At 35.9% G+C, this 25,454-nt stretch overlaps 1 protein-coding gene across 11 annotated transcripts in view; it reads left to right on the top strand.

The window, feature by feature from the left end:
- DENND1A (DENN domain containing 1A) overlaps positions 1-25,454 on the top strand; it is a 190,621-nt gene that overhangs the window by 108,142 nt on the left and 57,025 nt on the right. For all 11 annotated transcript variants that reach the window (XM_084493738.1, XM_084493743.1, XM_084493741.1 and 8 more), the window contains 2 exons: positions 1,940-2,041; positions 9,329-9,454. In XM_084493738.1, coding sequence (XP_084349864.1) covers positions 1,940-2,041; positions 9,329-9,454 — 228 coding nt within the window. The remainder of the gene's footprint in view (positions 1-1,939; positions 2,042-9,328; positions 9,455-25,454) is intronic.

Below are 25,454 nucleotides of genomic sequence, written 5' to 3' on the forward strand. Positions count from 1 at the left end.
GAACACCAGCCTTCCTTTCAGATGCAGTTATTTCAGGGCTAAATGTGGAGGTGATTACATTGATAAGCATTTATAGTCCTTGCATGGTGAACTGAATCATTTTGTATTATGCTCCTTGGCAGATTCCAGCTTGTGAAAAGCCTGGACTTTGCTACAGAAAAGCCCAATGTAGTGCTGATGGGAAGGCGCAGATTCGCCACCAAAGTTAAAAAAACACTCATTGACAAGTCTGAGCACATTTGTTGCTTCTTTGGCAATATTCAAGAGAAGGTTTTAATTCCTTCTGTCTTGTCCTACTAGCACTTGATTTTGACAAGCTTCTGGCTTTGGTTAAGTGCATTGCAAGACCTTTTTGTTGGAGCTTTTTAGACTCCTCTGAGTATAAGTGCGATTTTTAATTTTCTGAAACAGGAAGGAGCAAATCAGTTTGTCTGGTGCTTCCGGACTCCTAGAAGGAGCAAGACTCCTGGATTGCTTTAGAGTTTATCAGATGCAGCCATGCGAGTGACCTTTGGTTCCTGAAATGGAGAGGAAAGTACCTGGTCTGTCATGCACAACTTGGGGTTTTTGTGTGGAAAGCATTAAAAGTAACATTTTTCCATTTAAGTCAAAGAAAATTCTCATGGAAGACCAAAACTTAAATGTCTGCAAAGTGTTTTTTAATGGTTGTTGGCTTTTTTTGGTACATTTCCACCCCCTCCTTTAAGTACACAGCAGCTTTATTTATAGACAGAGGAAAACTGAAGGTAATTATTTAGATGCCTAAGGCTCAAAGTTGCCATTGTTTTAGAGTTTTATTTCCTTTCTTTTAAAGGAAACAATTCCCCCCACCCCACAAAATCTTAATTAAAAAATGAGTATGTTTTTGTTAATTTACCTCCTCAATAACTCTCATTTAGTACTGTAGGTATTTAGGTACTTGAATGTTTGTTTACAGTGTCAGTGGGAAATTTCCTTAATCACCATATTTTGCAGTTACACTTTTTCTGATTGAATTTACAAAGCTAGATTTGAAAAGGACTTAGCTACGTACAATTAGTCAAAAAAAAAAATCAATTGTGCTGTTAGTGGAAAAAGTGTTAAAATAAATACATAAATATTGTTCTCTTTCATACCAGTGATTCATTTACTGTTGTTTAAGCAGGGAAACAAAGTCTGGCAATGCTTAAGTTTGCTTAGATTACTGATACCTTTAGTTATTTAGTCAAATGTTCCAGTGATTTTTCTTTAGTAAGATATAAGTTATACTTCTGTATGTAGTTACCAAAGGTTTAAACAGTTAAAGAAGATTAGACATCTCAATTAATGGGAGCAGGATCAAAAATGTAAATTCACTTAACATTACAAGATCAGGATATGGTGGAGCTTTTGTCTTAATTTGCTGTTGTTGTTTTTTTTAACCTCTGTAGTGTCAACATGGCTTAAATAGTTGTAAATTTGTCTGCAGTGGAGACACAAGGTTCAACCTAGAATTTAGAAAACAGATCTAATTTTTGATTTAATACAGCTCATACCTACTGGAAAAGCCACTATTTATTGTTATTTAAATTAATTTCTGAAATCAAAAAGAACTCAAAATCTTCACTTAGCTAAAAGCTTCTAAATTTGCAAACAGGATATCAGAGTAAATATAAACATTAGTAGAGGTGCTTGTGATAACTTTTTGCTTGAATAATCTCAACCAGCAACTCTGTGGTTTCAAAAATTTCAGTATGTACAGCATTAGAAATTCCTGTCCACAAATTATGGGTTGATTTTTCAACATGGTAAGATAAATAAATAAAACAAGTGGTGACAGACAGGAATGTTGGCGTTACTTAAAAGGGTTGAGTTTTGTAATACCATGATGTTATGCTATCACTCGTGTCCTTTATGCATAGGATTTAACTCTCCATATTTATATCTTCCTTTCTCCTCTCTTGAATGTGCTCCTATTTAGAAAGTTAGAAGCATGGCCCTGGAAGATGTAGTGATTCTTAATGTAGACACCAACACACTGGAAACCCCTTTTGATGACCTTCAGAGCCTTCCTAATGATGTGGTATGTATGAAATGATTTTATTCAACCATTCCATTACTTGAAAGTGTAAATACTTTTTACTTGTTCAGTTGTACATATAGGTGTCTCATTGTGTTACTTTCGTTATTTTAAGTAAATTGCTTTACCTCAGTTCTTTTCTGTTATGAAGTGTTAAATAATGTTTGAAAATTTGCAGATATATTTTTAAGCCTCCTGATGAAAATTAGCTCATGATCTCCTAAGCTAGAAATGTTGCAGCAGCCCACTTTTGGATTAGCACAATCAAGTTTTAGGTCATCTGAAGAGTTAATCTTTTTTGGGGGTGAGCAGGGGAAGGACACAACAGATGTAAAACACACAGTGTTTGGTATATCTGAACAGGAAAAAAGAAAGCAAAACTTATTTTTTCATTATTTTGAGGTATTATTGGAAATCATCTTTATCTCTTCAATTAGATGAAAAAAAAATGTATTTTAAACTAACTTTTGTTTCTGAATGAACAGAAACGTCTTTTTTCTGTCTTTTTCTAGATGAGCTTTAACAAACTTTGTACATTTTATATCCTGTATTATGGTTTTAAATGGACTATTTCATACTCACTTTTAGCACCGCCCAATGCAAATAATTATGAAATTATTTTTTTCTCATTCAAATTTGTTATTGGTAATTGATTTTTTAATAACTTCATAGAAATGTTTTTTAAATGCTTGATGTATCCCTTTAATGGGACATAAATATGTCCAGCTTGTTACTTCCCACAGTAATCATCTTCAATAAAGAGGCTGAAGGGGAAGAGCGGTAAAGTGAATAAGGGTGTAAGAGGATATTTTTAAGCCAGAGGGTGACTGTTTAGCAGAAAATGGCAGGGGAAAATCTGGCTTTCTTTTACTAGTTCAAAATATTGTGCTGACAGTTAGATCTATACCTTTTATGTGTAGTTGAGAAATAAAATTGATATGCAGGGAGCTCAATATAAGCTGGTCCATTTGACAAAAAATTCAAGTAATGGTGAATACCCAGTGCCTCCTACTGTGACATCCCGTCATTTCTCTATGATCTGTGGTGTGATCCATTCTTCGAAAACAGTGAGCTGTAGATAAAAGGTCCATCTTGATTGTGAACATCTTGGCTTTAGTCAAGCATTTAGTCTATAAAAGTTACTTCCATGAATTTTTCTGGCTTTTTATAGTTTTTCATTTTGATTTCACTCCCAGCATCCAAATCTGCCAGCTGGTCATCACTCATGCCATTATCCACAACCCGGGAAATGACAGACTTGTAAATTTCATGGAATTATGTAAGAAATGTCTGGGTACAGTGAGTGCTGGGCCTCAAACATATATATGATTTGTCAACAATCAAGTATTATATTAGATTTTATGAGACTTCATTAAAGGAGCTGTTGTAGGCGCACTGTAGAACATCAGAAGAGACTTCACCAATAAACACAGAACTTCAAGCTTTGGAATGTAATAAATTTTAAGAGACTTCCTTCCTTTCATTATTTACTTTTACTTTACTTTTATAACAGTAAAGAGTTGTGTTTTATTAGTTCAAATTTCTTGATTCAGTTTTCCACAGGTCTATTTAAAAGCTACATTTTATCTTGGAGGATGTTGGAGCATAGCAGAGGAAGTGCTGCCAGCAAATTCAATTAACTGGCATGGCTCACAAATAGCGTACATGGTGTATTTTTTTTCACAACTGCTATATAAATACAGCTGGGATTAATATTTGTTGTAACAAAGCCTAAACTTGAATCGTGTTGCTTTGTGTAATTAATGTTTGGGATCAGTGTTTATGTCTTATTTAGCTTTGTTTCATTATTTTAGTTACCTAGATAATGAAGTATTCTCCTCTAGGTCTTTTCCTTTCCTTCATACTGCTTAATATTTGGCTTTGACCACTAGAGAGCAGCTGCTCTTCTTTGCAAGAATTGAATTTCTGTCAGTTCTTTCATGCATCATGTGTTTGGAACTGTAAGTGGATCAAGTTGTTCATCTCAGCAGGGAGACTGTAAAGCCAATCCATTATACTTTTTTTTTTTTTTTCCTTTTTTCTTATTTTTTACTTCCCTGGGAGGATGGGGAGTTTCTGGGAGTCTCTCTCCCCATGGGTCTCAGTCTAAATTAGATGCATTTATGATCTGAGAAACTAAAAATGTCTTCAACAGTTTCATTCTCATAAATGGCTGTTTTGTCAAACTATTCTGCCAGTTCGGCTACTTAATGTGAACAGTAAGTAATTCATGCACTGCTGAATATACACAAAATTTATTTTGCTAAATTAAATCTATCTATATTCAGCATTGAGGAAAAACATCTGTGTGATGCATTTGCCATTGGGTAATTAATCCATTAATCCAGTGGAAATATTTTAAAGCCCCTCTCCTCCCCTCAGCCTTTTAAATGAAGTAAAACAGTGCCCTTAAGTCCTATGATTATTCTGGAGTTTAAAGTATTGGGTCATGTTCAAGTTTCATGATAGTGATGTCGCTACCTATACTGTTGATTCTCAGCAATCTAGAATAAGTATTCATTGCTCCTTCACTACTAGTATCCAAATGAACGTGGGCTACAGTAACGTGTCTTTCCAGTTAATGTTTGTGTCACAGAAGCTGGATAGTATTGAGAGAGTTCTAGCAGAATCAGATTAAGTCATTTCTTTGCCTTGATTTACCTCAGCAATACCAGCAGTCAGATTTCCTGAATTGTTCAGGGCAGGTACCTGAAAATCAAGGTGTTTACTACTGTTACTGATTAACTATTTGAAATGTGAAAAACTGTCCCTCCATCACCTTCTGCTTCTGATGGCTTGCTGAAAATCTGGCAGCCTGAGAGCACCCTGGGAAGTTACTTTCCTTTAAAATAGTCAATATTAAAAAAAGAGATTTATTAAGGACTGTGATTACAATAAGTGCATCTGCTGCTGACAAGTCTCCTACACCACCGTCTGTGTTGCAAGGAATAGCAAAGAGGGGGTAGTAATTTTTTTTATGCAACCCTTATGGATTTATCATGTATTTCCAAATAAGTGTCATCTTCTAGGCTTAGTTGTAGTCAGAGCTTCATATTACAAGGAATAAAGCATAAGCTCACTCTGTCAACTTGTATTTTTTATTAAATGAAGGACTGATGCATTGCCTAATATACGGTAGGCTGCAGCAAACAGATCTTCCATATCTGATGGCTGTTTTAGTATTGCACATTTGTGTTAGTCAATGAATATTTTAGGCTGTCAGGAATTTAGTTCTGTCCATTCGTTAGCGAGTTCCCACAAGCAGGAAGCTTATATTACTGTTTTTCCACTTAGTGGGAAATTAACTGCTTTCAGGGGAGCAAGAAGTACTAAACTGCAACTCTATAACAAAACCATTTTCTTAAAGGTGAATCCATTTTTGTTTCTTACACTGTTTGCAATAGAATGTTTCTTGCTTTATTCATGTTGACAACTGAAAAGCCTTGGACCTAATTAAAAGAATTTCCACTAGCACCTTTACTGAACCATTTCATTATGCTGCATTGCACAGATTGCATTTTGAAACATGGTGATAGTTTAAATCTGACCTTTAAACCTGAACTGCCAGAAGTATAAAAATCTTCTTTAAAAACACTCTAAGGGTAGACTGTATGTATATGTGTCTGTTTGGCTAGAAATAATCTTGATATTGAGTGGTCACAGTCTTATTTTTATAAAAGTACTACTACTTCTTTAGACAGGAAAAAAACATAATTCTAAAAAAATCAGAATTCTTCTTGGGTAGTGTAATTTCTTATGTATTAACTGATCCCAGAGTGAAAATTAAATTTTTTTCTTCCAACTTACTAGTTTCTTCAGAATAACAATATGTTGTTGTTAACATCGATTTAATAAATAAATAAATAAATAAATAAAAATAAAATCCCTATTGCAAAAAACTTGATTGAAAGAGTAAATGTGTATGTATATAAAACAGACATCATGTAGTGTTAGATTTAGTCTTACATGAAAACAAATGATCTGAAAGCCTAAGGAATTACCAAAAAAACCTATCACTATTCTACTTCTGTGGAGTAGAAGGCTGTAACTAGCTTTCTGACCTTTTAGTTTGTTGCGCAACTGAGAATGGAGTCTTTTTTTTTTTTTTTTTTTCCTATATAGATGGCAAATTCTTCACAGGAATTGTTAAAGAAAATCACTGAAAAAGGTTTGGGATGGATTTGGAAGGTACTCAGAGATATAGACACTTCATTGCATTTTTAAGAACTACCTTTAAATGGTTAACTGAGGCAAATACAGGAAATAAAGTTATATTTCATCACTACAACTATCATCAGACCCCTTAAAAACATGGAAATTAACAAACTTCAAACATGTTGAAAATCTGATTAAGCTGTTACGTTTTGAGAATAACAGAGCTCCTTGAGAGAGATTATCTCACTGAATAGCAGTAAGCTTGATTTTGGGACATGGAAGACCTTCCAATAAATCTGTTTATCTATAAATAATAAATCTGTTTATCTGTAATAAGTCTGTATTATGTCAACTTGTGCTTATAGGCTCATTAATGCATGGATCATTGGCATAAGCCACAGCATTCAGATTTATAAACAATACCGGACATGTTCTTGATTATTTCTGTTATACCGAATAGTTGTAATGAAAATCCTTCTACAACAGAAGATGAAGAAAGAAGTGAAAGCAAATCTCTTTTGAACTGTTTTAGTAAACACAACCAGAAATATCCATATTTATATATTTAAAACCTATACAGCGAGATGAGGAGTCACTTTAGTGCCCTCCACAAATCTCAAACTACTGAAGGAGCAAGTGAGAGATGTACTTACAGGAGGGGTAAAACTGAAGCACTTGAGCAGTTGTTCAGTAAAACCAATTTACTAAAGGGCAGGCTGATAGCAAAACCCTGAGGCAGAAAAGCTTATTTCTTACAATTTTGGAGATGTGAATGATCTTGGAATAAGTTTTTTGTTACAAGGTGGAGGAGGGGTGTGGAAAGGTCTTGGAAATTAATGTGAACATTTGAACGATGAGTGTGTATTTTGAGATATTGTTCATATTCTCAGAAATACATTTAGTTGTGTTCCCTAGAGCAGAAGTTCCTGACTTTGTAAATATAAATACTCCTATGATGTCTCTTTTGTAGTGTGAAGTATATAGCTGGCCTGATAGAGTTTTTCAGAAAAACATTTGAGTTATAAGGAAGATTTGCTGATTATTGATAGAATTATTTCTGTTAAATTCATAACATGGGTATTTGTGGAGTCGTGTTCTTCTGCAAATCAAGATGACCAGGAGCTTCCTGGTTTTCTGCTTTTCTTTTGAAATTTCTTACTTCTTCCTGCCTTTTGCATAAGATATCCCATCACTCTTGAGCTTTGCACATTATGCAACCATGTCCTCTAAAAGAAACAGGTGAATTTATTTCAAGAACGAATGCCCAGCTTGCTTTTTCTGTATTTCTCTGTGTTCTGTACGATCTGTCTTGAAAATGTATCTTGTTCTGGCTCTGTCTCCAATACTAAAAAATTGCTGCTGACATAACTATTTGTTAATGATTTAACAAACCCATAACTGCTGCAGCACAGACACAGCAAGCTTGATGTTAAGTCTTTGAAAGGTTTTTCATCTCTTTTCACAGCTTGTGTTTGGAAAAGAAAAATGCTGTCACTAACAATAATATATAGATACACAACCTTACTTCAGTAGTTACTGAGCTCAAAGTATTAGAAAAGAGATACCAAGCCACGAACCTTCTTGCATGTATGAGAAATTCTGAAGTACAGAGAACAGTATTGGATAAGCCTTAAAACTTAAGCCTTGGGCAAACACAGAAAGCAAAGAATATTCAGGTAACCTGGATCATGGTAATTTTAACTTTGTCTGCATAGAAATGAATTTGTGTAATATCTGCCAAGGTTTGACTGGTAAGTGTCTTTGTGTAAAAGGTAATGGGGCAGCTGTGTTCATCTGAAGTGCACCTCAGAGTGCTGAGGTAATTAAACAGCTCCACTGTGGGAGTGGACGGGCTACGAAGGTTAAGAGAAGAATCATCCAACACACAGGTGGTTCAGATCTTTGGAGAAACAGGAAGAAAAAACCTTCATGTTGACTGTTTTGAAGGACAGAATGTCATCGTTAATTTGAGACTTCTTTAAAATTGTGGGTTTTGTTTCCTGTGCTGCGCTGGGTGTCTGGTGAGGGGTTGGCTGCAGGGGTCTCTGTGAGGAGAGGCCGGGGCTGCCCTGTGCTGGACGCAGCCGGTTCCAGCCGGCTCCACAGCAGCCCTGCAGCTGGGCCCGTTAGCAGGGCCGGCGGTGCTCTGGGAAAGCGTATTTAAGAAGGGGCAAAACCCTTACTAGTGAGGAAAAGTGTGAGGAGGAAGGGGTGGAAGCAGGGCTGTTACGGACTGACTGAACCCCAGTGCCATGTGAGGAAGTAGAGGAGTGGGGAATGAAGGAGCGGAGTTGAGCCTGAGGAAGAGGCTAAATTAAAATAATTTTCGCCATTTTTGCCAGTGATGGTGATTGGTAAGTGATCTCCCTGTTTCTATGTCAACCCACAAGCTTTTCATCGTGTTTTCTCCCCCCCGTCCTGTTGAGGTGGGGAGTGAGAGAGAGGCTGGGTGGGCAGCTAGGTGCAGGCCAAGGGAACCTGCCAAAGGCATAAATAAAACTCGTTATTTTGCATTAAGTCTCTAAAATACAAGGGAATATACCCCTAAAATACATGGCATATGCTTGTGGTAAGCAAATTTTCAAGACCTGTGGAGTTTTTTCTTTAAATAGCTTAGCTTTGTTGGTGATGGATGGCCTGGTTAGAAGAGTTTCTGTGCCAGCTCTCTGAGGTACATGTACAATACTTGTAGAATTCTATTTGCAAGAGAAGGTGTGTTTTTTTTTTCACTATTAAATTTCATTTTGATACCAGTAAAAAAAAAAAATAGTAAATCCTTATTAGTCTGAAGTTTTAATTAATTTAGCTAAAATTCTTTCCTGGATTCTAATCAAGAATGACACAGAATTTCATGGGCTAACTGTAAAATAGTACCTACCAGCATGTTAGTGGCCCGTTTTAAGTAGGAGAGAAGGTTGAAATGAAGCTTTTATCTTCCTATTGGTTTTTGAATAGAATCCATCGTATCTTAGCTGAGAGAGTAATGATTTTAGGACAGAAGAATTCAGGTCTGAATTCACAGTGTCTCTTTTTGTTACAATTTGCTGCTGTGGTGAGAGCTTTTACTTTTAGCTGTGTCCCAAAGTGTTAAGCTTTGTGATATGAGAGTAATCTAAATTGGTTATGTGATTTCAGGTTTCTGCACTAAAGAGCAGATTGAAGAAAGTCTCTACAACCACTGGAGATGGTGTTGCAAGAGCATTTCTAAAAGCACAAGCATCTTTCTTTGGGAGCTACAGAAATGCGCTGAAAATAGAACCTGTAAGTAAGAAATTAGTAAGCATCTATAGCAGGAGAGGGGGAAGCTAACAGGGATTCACGTTGTATAATCCACTTGCTAAAGTTGATATTGTGGCTGTCTGTTTGACCATTACTGGAAACAGTGTTCAAGCCTCCAAAAAAGAAAGAGATGCAACAAATGATAGATCACATAAGGAGAAAAACTCTTATGGAGGGGGACAGATGTTACTTCTTTTAGAAAATAATTAAATTAGAAGAAATTTGTTAAAAACATTAATGATTACAAGAGGCTAATGCAGAGTTCACCTTTTTCTCTCACTGCAATACCTGGGTATTCATTATATTGTTTTTAAAGGTAATAAAAGATTTGTTTATTTGTACGCAATATATGCGTAAATTTGAAACATGAAAGTCTGTGGAATCTTGGAGTTTAAGGACATAAAAAATTAGTAAAGAAATTGAGCTTTTACAGAAATATAAGGACTATCTGCAGTTTTAACCACTGATGATAAATCACTGTTGGGAAAATTCAGTCTTACGCTTCTAGTTTAAAGTTAATCCCTAGTTAGCAACGATTCAGTTCCATCTGAGTGGGGGAAATTCTTTTCAGTGCTTGATCCCAGTTTTATTGCTTCTAGTGAGGCATGTGCTCCAGGCTTACTTCAGGGATTTTGGTAGAAGTCAGTCCAACCAAAATCATGTATTTCCTCATGCTTTGTAACATTCCAATTTGGCTACAGTTTATGTAGGAGGTTCCTAGTGAAGTGTGTACATTAACTGATAGAGAAAGACAAGGCAAAGGGTATGATGAACATTCAGGTCTAATTCATGAGATATGTCCCAGAAAATCAAGGAGGGGGAATTAAGGAGGGGGAATTAAAAATACTAACTGTATTGGAGTAATGCATGGAGTATTTTCAGAATTTTCCAAGTATTTTTGTTTCCCTACCTATTTCTAAATCAAGGGAAACCAATGCAATACCAATGCAACGTTCAAGTCAAATGTAGTGATAAATCCCAGTCTGGTGTTCAAAGGCTTAATTGAACTACTGTTGCTTAGACCAATGTCTGCTTCAGGAAATCTCTGTAGAGGGGAAAAATACTCTTACCTTAATATTGTCATCTCATCTGCAAACTTCTGGAGGCAGAAGAGAAACTTGAATGCCATTGGGAGTTGCTAAGATGAGTTCTGAGTGTAAGTGGGGAGGCTAAATGAATGGAGGAAAAATGAAGGCTTACTGTTTGAGAAAAGGTGTATTTTGCGTTCTGCTTTTCTGTGAAGATTATTTGTCTGCACACCAGATCTCTTCATTAATAAACCTAATTTTAATCTTTATGTTAAAAGAAATGAAGTTGGACTGCTGATGTAGTTTTTTGGTGTTTTTTGTTTGTTTGTTTGAGGATGTTTCCATCACTAAAGTCTCTTCATTGTTATAGTTTGTTTTACACGTTATCTTTAAAGACAAAGGGAAAAATAGTTCAGTCTGAATTTTAAACAGTCCAGTTATCCACTAAATAAGCATTATTCCAAGAAGTAATATTCGGGGTTCAAAGCAACTTTTGAAGCCAGCGTGATTCCTTCCACTTCTTACTGGGGAGATGTGCATATAGTGTGTGTGGAAAAAATAAATTGCATTGGCGTGTGTGCATATAGTTGAGTATAAGTGTTTTGCTTTTGAAGTATTTAAGGTGAAATAATGGCAGATATTTAAACCGTTGTCCACATATATAACAAAGATGTCAGGGAGACTTCCCATCCTTTACGCAGGCCTTCTTGTGCTCTGATGCTCCTCCCAGTAGTTGCCAGGCAACTCTGGGAATATTGGTGTATGCTTTGCCTGGATATGTGTGAGATTAACTAGCTAAGGGATTTATGAAGAAAAATAAAAATTTAAATTGCTTTTCTGGAAATACCATCTGGTATTTTGAAGGCTGAATGCTAAAGATGAACATTCAAAATCATTTGACAATGGCACTTCTCTAGAAATTGCAGCTAACCTGAGGAAGCAGAGGTTGTTTAGTTCGCTTATGATTCCATCAAAGAAAACATGTAAATATGATTGCACATACGTATCATAAAATCTCATTTTAAGAATCAGGAAGTGGAAAATTTCAAAGTTTTATTTCAAAAGTCATGTTATAAATTAAAAGTCTAATTTCTGCTTATAAATTGCAATATAAAGATTTATATAAAGGTAATTTGCAAAACATGGCAAGTGTTTCATGTACTGAACATGTCAGGATCAACTAACCTTCATTCCGTTTCCAGTTCTGTCACGGATACTCTGTAAGGTATTGGGTGGGTCACACAACTGCCATACACTTCTCTTCCACTTTAGAATATGTCAACAGTGAATGCAGTTAGTAAGAGACTATTGTTGCTGTTGGGAACATCACATATAAAAGTTAGATCAAAACCCTTGGACAGTGTATTCTGAAGAAGGTGCAGCAAAACTCCAAACAATAGCATATAGTGCGCAAAGCTATTAGAAAATGTCCTTGCTAATTTCACAAAAGAAAATGCAATAATTCCAAAGCATCGTAACTGACAATTTGTAATGCATCCTGGAACTTAAAGCACTATGTTTTCTGGTGTGCTGTTCTCTGGGTGCCGCACTTGCAGAATACTTGCAGTATTCTCTGCTCTCACATAATGTGATTTTCTGCACAGTAGTTATGTTTGTTTCTTCTTGTCATCTGATCAGCTCAGATTACTGTGTGTGTGGTAATATACTAACAGGTGTTCAAATGAGTTACAATACACAATTGTGATCGTTCCATATGAAATGAGTTTCTTGTTCAATAGTGGAGGAATACTCAAGTGTGTACAGGTTGATAACCATTAATACATCAGAATCTACAAAGACCACAGTGGGTGTCATCATTTACTTTTTTTTAAAAATTGAAAAAATGTTTTTGAAACTTACAGAATAAGCAGTTGCAAATAGAATCTTTATGTCTGAGACAAATAGAAAAGTAAATAGAAGATGTAGCTTATAGGAGAAGAACACACGGTATTTTCAAGTGTTTCCATTGTGATTTTTTTTCTCTTATTGCCTTCACATCTTCTTGTAAGTATAGTACATAAGCAATGCTGCACATGATGTAGTTTGTTGCATTTGATGCCCTGTAACTCAAGAAATCTGACTGTTGCTTTAAAATTATTGATAATTAGGAAATAAATTCAAAGCAGCAGCAGCTTTGCCTCCTTTCATAGTTTTCATAAGGCGATTTAATTATGTAGACCATCTCATCTGGTGTGAGTTGACTTTCCAGGATAAATGGTGTGAAGTTATTTTTCATTATTCTGTGTAGGCCCAGAATGTGTCATGGAGCAGACTTTAAATTCATATTATATTTAAGCATATTAGGAAGTCTTACTCTCTTTGGGAGCTTCTAATGCAAAGATAATAAGGTAACAGTGAATTTTCAAACCAGTACACTGACAAGGAAGGAGTTGCTGCTACTGTGAACTTCCTGAGGACTTCAGTAGCTAGAGTTTTTGCATGGAAACACATATCCAGCTAAGAGAAACTGCAACTGTAATCAGAAATATTTATGTCACAAAATAACTGATTCATTTGTGTTTCCTACTGTGTGCAGGTGTTTCTGCAAATTGCTTTAAGCCAGATTGGAAGTATGGAAGTGAACCTAGTACATGTGGTGTACTTATGGTCTCCACAACCTCTTGCTATTAAGTACAATAAAACACATTAGAAGCAGTGTGTTTACTTTGGCTGTATTGATGCAGATTGTTAATTTTAAGAATGTTACTTAAATCTTTACCAATGACACACCATTGTGAGCATTTTCTTCACTTGAATAATTTTTTTAAAATTCCAATTTTTTTGCTGTTTGTGGAAGGAATGTTTTTTCATTTTTAATTATTTAGCTCACAAAATCAACTCATCTGCAGTAGAAATATCAGTATAATTATTGTCTGTATGTAAAGGTGGTTTGCAGTACTTAAGAGTTGTGTATATTGGTAACTGGGGAGGAAAAATGAGACCTGTTAACTGCATCCAAGTTGTTGACTGTGCACTTTCTTCTGCTGACACCTAGTGGTTAGAGACAACGTTTCATTGGTTTTCTTTCACAGACAATCTTTGTTAAGAAACATCGTAACATCTGTGATAAAGGTAAGCTCACTCAGAAGATTCACTACAAGCAGTAGCATGTAGGGTATGATAGAATAGCATCAACTGGTTTTAGGTTTGTCATGCCAGTGTGTAGGTAACATAAGCCACGTTAGATCCTTTTCTTCACCTAGCGTAGTTTAACAGCAGACTCCAAGCTTGACATACAGTCTTCTCCAATGACAAGCTTTGCTGTCTGTTCCTCGGATATGTGGTCACTGCAGTGAACTTTGCAACAGGCATTATGTGTGAGGAATATAACTCTTTTTTTTCTTTTTTTCTTTTTTCTTTTTTCCTTTTTTTTTTTTTTTTTTTTTCCCCTGACAGATTTGAAGTGCTTGTTTACTTGCACTTAAAGAATCTGTATTATCTGAACAGGTATTTCAGTTTCCATATCTTGGTTCCTTCTGTCCGTATTTCATTGCTATAAATACACTGTAAAGTGAAATTTTCTATCATTTTCTTTTGCAGTGCTGCTACTTTTTAATGGATAAGGGGACCTAATTTTAACATTAATAATCCAAGCAGATATCAGCAGCTAAGTGCTCCTGCAGGTAGTTTTCAACTTTGCTGTCTTGAGTTGATAACTCCTTATTACCTGCAGATACTGCAGAATTAGGTATCTTTTTCATGACTCGGTATACGTGATATACTGAAGTTAGAGGTATATGTAATGCAATGTGAAATGAAGTAAATTGTTTTATTTCTGATACGCAACTGAAAAGACATATCTATGTGAAAGATTTTGGTGTGCATTTGGATTTGAATCGTGATGCCATCATTTCTTTTTAAAGGGCTGATCTGGTTGATTATGGCTTTATTAATCTAGCCATTAGGGTGATGAACTCTGCATTCTCTGTGAAACGATTTCTTGCTTGTATTGTCATATTACCCAAAGCTAGACCTTTGTCTCATTTATATAATCCATATAGATCCGATTTTGCTGGATTGTGAATATGTTAGTTATTCCTAATTTCCATATCTTATACTGGATTTATTCAGTGGCAACACCTGTGCATACTCCCAGTATGTGCCAGTCTTTTAATTTGTGGCAATGTCTCTGAGGGGGTGAAATAATTAATATAGTTGCAATACTTGTAGTGAGAACTGTATTCCTTATTATTTGGCTCACACCCTTCTCTCAAAGTCTGCCCGATGAAATCCTTTATTTCTTTGCTCTCCTTGAGAGGCCCTTCTCCCTGTTGGCAAATGAATCAGAATGAAGTAATAACGGTGTTAACTATCAAGCTCTGCTCTGTTTCTAAACAAAGCAAGTTTAAAAGGAGTGGGGAGCAAGATGGTAAATGGAGCTGTGATTGTATTAAAAGTGTAATTATTTTTTTCGTGTGGATGTTATTAAATTAATGTTGGAATGAAAAATATATAGAAAAATGTTTTTAGTATCTTATTGATTCACATCTTATTGAGATGCGTGTGTGCGTACACACACACATTTGTATTGAATATTTGCTTTTGGTCAGAGAAGTTATGGCCAGTAACTAACTTTTGCAGATTCCTGGAAAATATTGTTGTTCTGTTTTGTGATGTCTCCAACAAGAATAAAATCATCTGCCTCCCTGTATCGAACTAAGGAAATATGTTGTTGTGGTTTGAAACATCCATTGTTGTGTTTCAATTACGTTTAAAACATATGGAATAGTAGTTGGGAACTTACTGAAGCGTTAAGATGTTAATAATGAAGCAGAGCTATTCGGAGAAACTAGTGGTGTTACGGTGATTCTGCCAGTGGATGATATTTCTAGTGTAAGACAGTTGTATTATTCTGTATAACCTGCAGCTTTCACATTGAACGAGAATTTCAAATAGAAATCAGTACAAACTTGAATGCCTTGGGAATTACTGACAATAAGTGAATCTTTTCCATGAAGCGAATCTTTTTCATGATTTTCCATTAATTTCTTTTATGCCTTCATGATTAGTTTATCAATCTTAATCAGGTTTATCAGCCTGAGCAACCATTTGTTGTGTAACTGGATAATTTCTGATTAACTTTAAGTGCTCTGTATTGAATTGGTTTAAATTTAACTTAAATATTCTTTAGAGTTCCACCTTAGATTAAGCAGAAAATTTCAGAGGACAGAGTCAATGTGCTTTTCTGCTTCCACAGCTTTTCCAGACTTTCTGAGGTGTAGTTAATTGGTTGTTTATGAAGTAGACAAGAGTGTGGTTTAGACATTGCGAAACACTGTAATATTTGGAGAGTCTTCTTCACGTAGGTTATTGCTCTTGTCCTGTCCATGGTACTATAGCTAACTGTAATGAAAGCACCAATGTTCCTCTGTGCAACTGTCCTTTGTCTTGGTATCTTCACTGGCCAAGAACTGCATGTGCTTCCTAGGAAAGGCATTGCTCTTGTACCTCTGTTTAAACTCTTGACCAAGGAAGATGTTCTAGATTGTGGTCTTCTGCAGAATACTCTATGCAGCGTGCTAAGTGTAGATGATAACTTGTTTCTGTCAAATTCATTAGAGATTTCAAGATCTTGGACTATGTAGTATATACATCATCTTTGCATTGATAGGAAAAAAACTGAAGTGGGATATCCAAGTTAGCTATGGAGTCTGCAGAAGCACAAATGGAGCGAGTGGTAACGCTTTCACAGTTCTGCCCCTTTCTTGCAGAATCAGTGTTGTTACCCAGGTGCTACGCAGAGATTAGTTCCATGGTTATTTGTGTGTGCCCCAGCAGCGGGAGCCTCAAAGTGCTCGAAGAGGATAGTTTACTCAGCTGTTTTGGTTTCTTATACCAGATAGGATTTAAGCTTCAGGGATTCATAAGTAGTATGGTGATACCTGTAACACAAATTGATACGTTTCTCAGGAAGACATCAAAGCAGCAGCGTGATGGCCTGACGTAAGATTAGTGTATTATTTTACAACCAGCCCCTTGCTCAGACTAGCACTATCGATTCCTTTAACGATGCCAGCGCCCAGAGATCTGAGTGGGACAGAGGTCAGAAAAGAAGCGATGGCATGTGGTACAGGGTAAAGAAGCAAATGGTAGATGAGTCCAAACAGAAATTTTGTTGGGAGTATGTGTGCAGGAACATGGAAATGTGCACGTTACGTACTGGTGCATAATGTGCTTTGAAAAGGCTTTGTAGCATTCGATGCTTTATCCACTATGAAGTGTGATTGTTGCCATGGTAAAATGTTTTTTAAGTTATGCAGTGGTAGAGCAAATAGTTGTTTCCAACTCCCAGTAATTGCCACATCTCAGTTGCTTTCTTACCTATGTAGCCACCATTTGTGTAGCTTTTTATTTTCCCCACATGTAAGTTTTAAAGGTATGCATTGTATACAGAGTAGATCCTTCCCTTTCACCAAAGTTGTCTTAATATGTCAGGGGCATGTAAGTTCAAAAACAAAAATAAAATTAAAATATAGGTAGAATGGGGGTGGTTTTGTACTTCAGTCTGGAAACGTTGTCCAAGGTAAGGATCGTGTTTTGTGCAGCTTGTAGTGCACTAGCAGCAGTGATAGATGGAACGTTAAGTTCCTTTGCATGTGGTTGTCAGAGGGCTGGTGCTCACAAGACTGCTCTTGAGGTTGTCGGTGTTTACCTGTTACATGCTGACGCTTAAGTTTCTGTGTTATCTTTGTTGGACTGTGTGAGCATTGTGAATCTTGTGTTTCATTGTATGAGTAACTTTGCAGCCTCGGTAGAAATGATATGTTCAGCCATCAGACTGGGGAAGGTCACTCTGGGTGTCTTCTGTGTTGGTGCTGGAGAAATAAAAGTATCTTTGTTCAAAAGCCTCTAAATCTTCCCATTACCAGGGAAGGTTTACAGTGAGGAGCAGAAAGAACCATGATACTTCAGCTTTACTGTGGAAGGATTTGTACGTTCAGCTGATAAATTATTCCTCCGTGCCTTTCACACCAGGTTCTCTGGGTTTTGTACCATTTTCTACATTTGTTTTTGTTTCTCCTCAATTTGTTTCAAGCTTTTGTTTTTGACTTACATTTAGCCTTTGTTTTTATTGTGTTTTCTCCTGGTACTTTACTTATAATTGAGAGTGCACAGCCTCAGCAAGCAATGAAGCAGTGTGCAAATGCCGCCATGCAGGAAAAGTTGAAGATATTTCCTGAACTAATAAAGCGCAGGGGACTTAGAGTAGAACAATGAAGCAAGTAAACAAACACCAAGGATAAAATAACAGGACCATTGAATTTGTCTTCTGTGTAAGGCACTCAGTGAGTGTGTGTTTTTTAAATGAGCTATGAATAAGTTGCATTTTGTATTAGAAAAAACAACAACAAACTACAAAAGACCATTCAGGCAGGTGAAAATCTACATTCTCACTAGTGTGAGCAGCTATAAATTTCAACAGAAAGTAGCCCATGAAAGAGGATGGTAGAAAAAATTTGGGGTTTTAGATTTCTGAAGTAGACCTCAGTAGCAGGCAAACTTGATGGAATAATAATAAAAATTAGAATATTTAATTGGGTTAGGAACAAACTAATAGAGCTTAATAACAGAAAAAGGCTGTTCTGGGCTTTCACCATGCACATTACAGATTGTGTATGATTTGGAACATAAGCTTCTAGTACAAAAAGGGATATTTAAATAAAGGGAAAGGCAGTAAATCAACATTATTTGTAATGATTTGCATAGATAAGTGGTAGAGCTCATTCTGTTAAAGCCTAAAAAGTTACAGGCTTAAAGACAGAATGAGACATTTGTATGCCTGGCATAATTGACAGTTCAGTGTGATTGATTGCTGTGACAGACAGCATAGGAGACCTGCTCTCATTCAGAGGTACTTTTCTTCAGCATCACACTGAGGTATTCTGATACTGCCCTGGGGCTTAGCAAAATCACATGTGAAGGAAGCTTCAGTAGTGTGCATGCTGTCACCTCGACTGCAGTCCTGGGGAGGGACAGGGGTACTGCAGTCCTGGGTGTTCACCTTGTACTCATTACTTGCGTGGGGTTTCTGAGGGGAGGATATGGAATGGGACTAAACCCCTTGTTTGCTTTGTCTTGTGTATATCATTGGAGAAGTAGGCAGCTTTTTTCCCAAATATATTGATTTTGGTATGGACAGAGCAGTAGTAAAAGATAAATTCTGGCTTATGACCAGAATGTTATATAAGCAAAAATAATTCCAGCAATGAGGACCACCACCTTTTTCTTCTTTGTTCTATATCTAAAATGTAAACCCTGCAGAGGGCTGATAAATGTGTTGTTCCTTAAACAACAAACAACTTCAGTCTAGTAACACATCAAATAAAACGGTTCCTTCTTTTCATATCTTTTTCTAATTTAATTTGTTGTTTTCTGTTCCTTTCATTGAATGATGAGTAACTTTTGGCAATGACAGATATTCTATTGTGACTGAAATACGCATTTTGTAAGTCATAACTTTACTTGGTATTTAAATAAACTTTGTATGTACAGTGTACAAGATTTATGCAGAACACAGCTGGAGGTATTCTACTCAGAATTCCTATGGTTTAAAATGTCTCTTTCAAGTTTGAAAATGTGTTGTGAAGTAGATACCATTATGATAATTGGAAGTTCAGCTTCTCTGTCTTGCCTCTATTATTTTTTTGAATACAATTAACACATCACACACATTTCACCTGGTCTCTCCTCATTTACCTCTGACACTTCCTTGATATTTATTTAGACACATGTGGTGTTTTTGCTTTGAACTCAATAGTTGGTATATTCACTAGATTTATTTTTTTTTTTGAATAAACATTTTTCTTGTTTAGAGATATACAATTAGTTTGCATTGTTAGAGAAAAGTATACATATTGATGTCAATTTAAGTCTTTTACTTATTTGTTAGATGATCAGGACATAAATTGTATAAAGATTGTAGAGAAAACTGTGATTACTCTGAAATCAAAATACCTGCTGAGAAGTTGCAGAAGCAGCTCATTTCATTATAGTTCTCACAAGGGAACAGTACAGAGAAGATATGCAAAAAGCTATCTAGAGAAAAATGTATGGCTGTCAACACTAAATATAAATATATATATACCTACAAATAATAAGGTTTAAGGTAGCATAAACATGAAGCACATAAATCAGTGCCTTGTTTAAGTTAAACTTTATTCTGTCAGATTTGGCAGCAATGCTTTTATTGCTGAGAACAAAAGTAAAACAGTAAGTTTGTTTTAAAAATCAAGGAAAAAATTCTTAAACTGGACTTAGTAAAATAGTATTGGCATAGCGTTTATTTCTTAATTTACGTAGCTTGGTCTAGTATGTAACAAGTATATAGCTAGTAGCAAGTAGCTGTTATCCTCTGGGAAACAGCTAGGACTTATATGAAACAATTCTTAAAATACTGTAAAAGAGAAAGTCTATCTTTGACAGATCAAATTTTAGTGATAGAAGAAGAGAATATGAAAATATCATAATACTGTATTTCATATGTGGAAATTAGGTTTGGAGATTTTTATTTTTAGAAACAGTAAGGCTTGGAGGTTTCAGAAGTAAATCCAAAATTCAGTCTATGCTTCATGCTTACAATAAAACAGGATTCTTTCATTGATTTTTAGCTGCAGTTTGAAATGAACAAGTGCTATGCTTTTGTAGAGTTCCTGTTCACTGTCCATTCTTGTGATAACTGTTTTCTGGAGTATTTTCAGTAACTATGTTACTGAAGTTGAATAATATTTGTAAATTGGTTTAATATAGAGAAGAAGTGTCACCTACTTAATAAGAATTCATTTTCTTTGTTTTAAAACTGAATTAAAATAAGCATGATCAACTCAAAGCTTTTCAGATCACAGGGTCTTCACATTAGAAGTTCAAAGATGTACATAAAAAAGGAAAGTGGGCTGTGCACTGCAGTGAGTTTTATATAAAGCATGTTTTTTATTTTTACAAGAGGTTTGTCTGAGTTCTTATGCATGCAGAAGGTCTTCCTCATTTCCTGCAGCCCTGGTTAGGTATGAAATGTAAATCTGCACAATGCTAGGGGTTCTGAAACATTGTCTGCAAAAAAAAAAAAAAAAAAAAAAGTGTGATTGTGATGAAGGACAAAAATTAGGTGTTTGGTTGCCTTGCTGTAGTCATCGCCATGGAGAGCCATTGTTCTACAGCCGCATCTTTGCTGGGTTGCTCAGGGAAGGGCACGATGCAGATACCATTAAAACAGGCATTTGTAAGGGAGACCTGCATCACAATAACGCCAAAGGAAATCAGTGTTTTCTTTCGAGATACCTTTGGCTTGGACTTCCAATTTTTGAAATGCACATTTAAAATGATCTCTATATAAAACTACTTGGAAGAGTGGTGCTTTTTTTTTTTTTTTTTTTTTTTTTTTAATGAAATCATTCTGTAGTAAAATATTTCAAGTACTGGCTAAGCTGTAAAGCTTAGGGCTGATAAACAAAGCATCTGAAGCCAAATGGCCCCGTAGCTAACCCCAATTAAAATAAAGATTTCATTGCGCTCTGTCCTGACAGAGAGGGAACATATTGTTGCCTTTAAGGGAGTTTGGTTTAGTTAATGAAAGAATTTATTTCATTTTTTCAAATACAGAACCTAATTAAATAAGTTTCAACTTGACTTGTAGTTGAGGACAATTTAACTCCTTAAAGGTTACTTTTGTGTCCCTAATGTATCTCTCTTTTGAATAATTTCTGGTGTAGTATTTGGTTTTGTGATTTATAAAATAAGAAATTTTATAGTAAATCTTGTGTGAGAACCATATGCCAGTTTTCTGTGTACATACATATATGTTGTTCGTTCTAAACTAGTAAAGCTTATTACTGACATTGCTCTCTTGAAGCATGCTATTTAGCATTAAACGTTACTAGATTCTTAAAAAGTAATATAGAAATGAAGGCGGCATGTCTTTGCTCTGAATGCACTTTAAAAACTCTAAATGCTATACGAACATTGCTCAGTCCTGCTGTTCAGTGAAAATCAAAGATGTAAAAAATAATTATTTTGGTGAAGCTCTCAAAGCAGTAGTTAAAATCTGTATCTCTAGAGCGTTTGTTCTTAGAGAGGATTAATGGTGAAAACGAAAGCAATTTGTAAGGATTACAAATGTGATTAATTTGCCTTCCTTAAAGGATCTGCCTGTACTTGTGTAGGTAAAGTTCATTTGTCAACTAAATTGTCCACTAAGAATATATGAGATATAAAGAATATTCTTATCTAAGATGCTTTCTTCTTATGTATACATCCATTTTATACTCAGCACTTGAAGGCAGTCAAAGAATAGGAATGCTGTCATTACCTTACTTGCCTAAAAATTAATAAATAAATAAATGGCTGTATTCTCTCTTGCAATAGAATTTTGTGAGTAGAGTTCATTTCTGTGGAGTGACAGCAAGTAATGCTGTTTGGCTGTGTTGGTGATACTTTTGCAGTTTATTCACTGTAATTAAAAGCACCAACCAGCATCATTCAGAAAGTGTTGGGTTCTTTTATATTAGTCATTACAGTAGCTGAATCTAAGCAACAAAGTTCATGCTTAAGGTAAATTTTTAGTTGTAACATGCATGTAAATATTTTCCCTGAAAGTATCTATTAAAACTGGAGCTACATTTTGTTTTGAAGTAATAGCTTTCCAATTAGTAGGGAGGACTTGGTAATCAAAATTTTAAAAACATATATATGTCACATCTCTCCTCATTTGGGGATTTTAGGTGAATGTTTGCAGTATGTATTCTCTTCTAAATGTCACTTAATCATGCGTTCTCCTTTACATCTTGACTAAATTGCATTCCAGCTTTCTTAGAGGAGTTTCCAGTGTGAGCAAAGAAGCCCTCTCTGATAAGGAGTGTAGATTTCCTTGAGTCAAAGTTGTTCCAAAGGCTTTGGGAGGTCTTTGTGCCACAGGATTTGATTGCTACCCTCAACTATGGAGAGGAACAGTATTCAAAGAATTTCTACATGTGTGAGGAAAGATACTAGTTTTTTTTACATGAGTGAAATTAAAGACTAGATCCTACTGCAGCACTGAGTATCTCATCTATTTGACATATGTTGCAGATCTTGAGTTAACTCAAATGCAGCACTGTTCTCTTCTGTGAATTTCTGTGGATCATTATAATTAAGATGTTTCAGAAATCTTGAGAGTAGTTGCCAAACAGAAAAAAACAAAAGGATCACTACTAGCCAGGGTTTAGGCATTGTAACTCTGCCCTAAAGCTACATTTCCCATCCGTTATCTCACCATAGCTTATTGTGCTCAATTTTAATTAAACTTAAATAGCAATTTTGCAGTCATAACTGACATGAAATTTTTCCAAAATCTATTTATACCCACAGGACACTTCCACTACATGTTTTTCTTGTTTTTCATCTTGTCCAAAACCATTTTTTTGGAAAAGTCTTTGGTGATGAAGAGCATGATAAAGAAGATCATACAATAATTTGACTAGCAAGTATCAGTTTGCAAACAGAAGTGGATTGCATTTTGTATTCTGTGGGGACTTTTATCATAATAGTCACATAGGAAGCTTTAAAAGCCTATGTATTTGATAAGGATCTTGGGGTTTACTTAATTTTTCGTATGCTCAGTGTATCCTGAGTATCCTACGTTTAGTTTTAATGTGCAGATGCTGAATTTCTAAACATAGAAACTACTTCCATGATGCTGCAACCTGCAGGTTCCCCCCCTCGCCTTTAAATGTGTCCCCCCCGCCTTTAAAGGTGTTGTATTCACAAATATTACATACAGCTTTTACTTTGATATCCTAGAGTCTAAAAAGTCACTTTTTATGGTTTAAAAAAATCAAAATAATGTTGGAACATCAGTCCTTATTATTGCACAGGAAGCTCTTCAGTATTAGTTGGTTGTCAAATCCCTAGGAAATAACAGATTAACGCGCTTGATCGTAATGCCATGTTCAGAAGTTGAAGTTTGCTGATGTCCCCAGCCTCTCTATTTAATGCAATTACAGATATGCATTCAGGACATTTGAGTGGATTGCATTTCATTAATATGATTTGAGCAGACAACGCTAAGTTGCTGTTGGGCCCTCTCTGACAGCTAATTACTGAAATGAAGTGTGTACATGGCTAAGAAACAATGGAGCACTTGTCAGGAACATTAAAACAATGCAGAAATAGTGTCAAATTTTGGAATCCCTCCTCTGTACATTTTTTGTTGTCTCTAACGACCAAGCTTGGGACATACATAGTTGTGGTGGTGAGTTAGACCTTGGGGAAACAAACTTTGTCATCACTGATGACAATACAATATAGTTACATTGTGCTCTTCCTCTCTTTAATTCTGACACCTGCACATACTTATCCTAATAGCTAAACATACCTACCTTTTGCTTACAGACAGCATTTTTGCACATTTTCCCCACAAAATGTCTAATCCGGTTGTTTGAATATTGGAAGATACTTTGCGTGCCGGAAAATCTTGTAGAGTTTTTTGCAGGAAGAGGTCTCCCAGACAATTTGAAGGAGGTGGGTAGGGAGTGACTTCTCATTGTTTTAATTGTTCTCATTCCACTATAAAAACAGAAACAAAAACAAATCCAAAAAACAAATGGGGCAATCCAGTGAGGTTTGTAACCAGACAGATTTGAAACAAACAAGGGGCTATTCTTTGTACAATAGGTAGTAAACCTGCTGCGTGAAGCCTGTTGGATGATACTGAGGAACTTTGCATTGGTTAAGGGGAGATTGGAGAGAGACTTGAAAGAAGCCTTTGTTCAGGTTTATTTAATATGCGAGCAACAGTAGACTAACTGAATTTCTTCAAATGAAGATCTGTCTGATAGAGGGGAGAAATAGCATTCAGGCTTTCCACCTTCCTGGTCTTTCCGAGGCATATGCTATGGCTACCTTGGAGACAGAACACCAGGGAGATGGCCTTTTCTTGTGATCAGTTACGGCCCTTCTGTTATGAAACTGTGGTTTTGTACTCATCTATCTTTTGTGTTTGTTTTTACTTTATCCAAAATTTGGGTATCAGCCACTAGAAGTGGTGTTGCTAGATAATTATACAACTTGTCATAAAGTGAGAAAGAAAAGGTGAGAACTGGTTTCAGACTCTGAGTGGACAAGAGTCTCCCATCCCATCTCTCTTTCAGGCACTGAGTGAACCTCTGTTGCAGTAGTGATTTTGTTTCCAAATCATGTTTCTGTTTAAGAAACTGTGTTGAGTACCTTATGTACCCATCTCTTCTCGTATACATGCTATTCTAGAGTAGAAGCTAAAACCGCAGTGCCTTCGGTGCTGGGGAATGGGCTTATCTCAAGGCTTTTGTAAAAACCTGTATTGCACAAGGTATTTTTGTCTTTATGCTATATCTGCAGAATTATTAAAAATAGTATGGTGCAGGCCACAAAGTGTTTTTATCAACCTATTCAATTGATTTCTGTATTGTTGTGAGAGACGGTGCTAGTTGTTATTGGAGATTTTTTCAGTATGTGCTAAGAGGAGTCTTGGATTACCAGTGTCAGCTGTCTTGGTGTGTTCAACCATACCCTGATTATAATGAGAGCCATGAGCAGCTCGTGTAATTTAATCTGTGCAGCTTGAAGGTAATATCCACAGGTGATACGGAGACAGGGGAGTTCATATTAAATACATTTCAGCCATTATGACCTCAGTGGTACTTGCTCATCTCTCTGGTTTTACAAAACGTTTTTCTTTTTAATTCTTAACCATTTCAGGTAGTGAACAAAAACAGAGAAAGCAGAGTTGTTTTTTTGCATTCCATTGACGGAAAGGATCAGCCAAATATGCTGGTTTAATCACTCTGCAATCTGGTGACCTATACAAAAGTGAAGCTTAGTTTCTTGGTCAATATGAAAACGCGCTCTTCAAAAGGTACAGCTTTTAATGATAACCTAAGAGTTATTACTAATATGCTTCAGACCTTGGTGTGGTTTTCTGTCATGAATAATTCAGGGACCTGCAG

Source organism: Aythya ferina (assembly GCF_964211825.1).
Source record: "Aythya ferina genome assembly, chromosome: 20".
NCBI classification, from domain to species: Eukaryota; Metazoa; Chordata; class Aves; order Anseriformes; family Anatidae; genus Aythya; species Aythya ferina.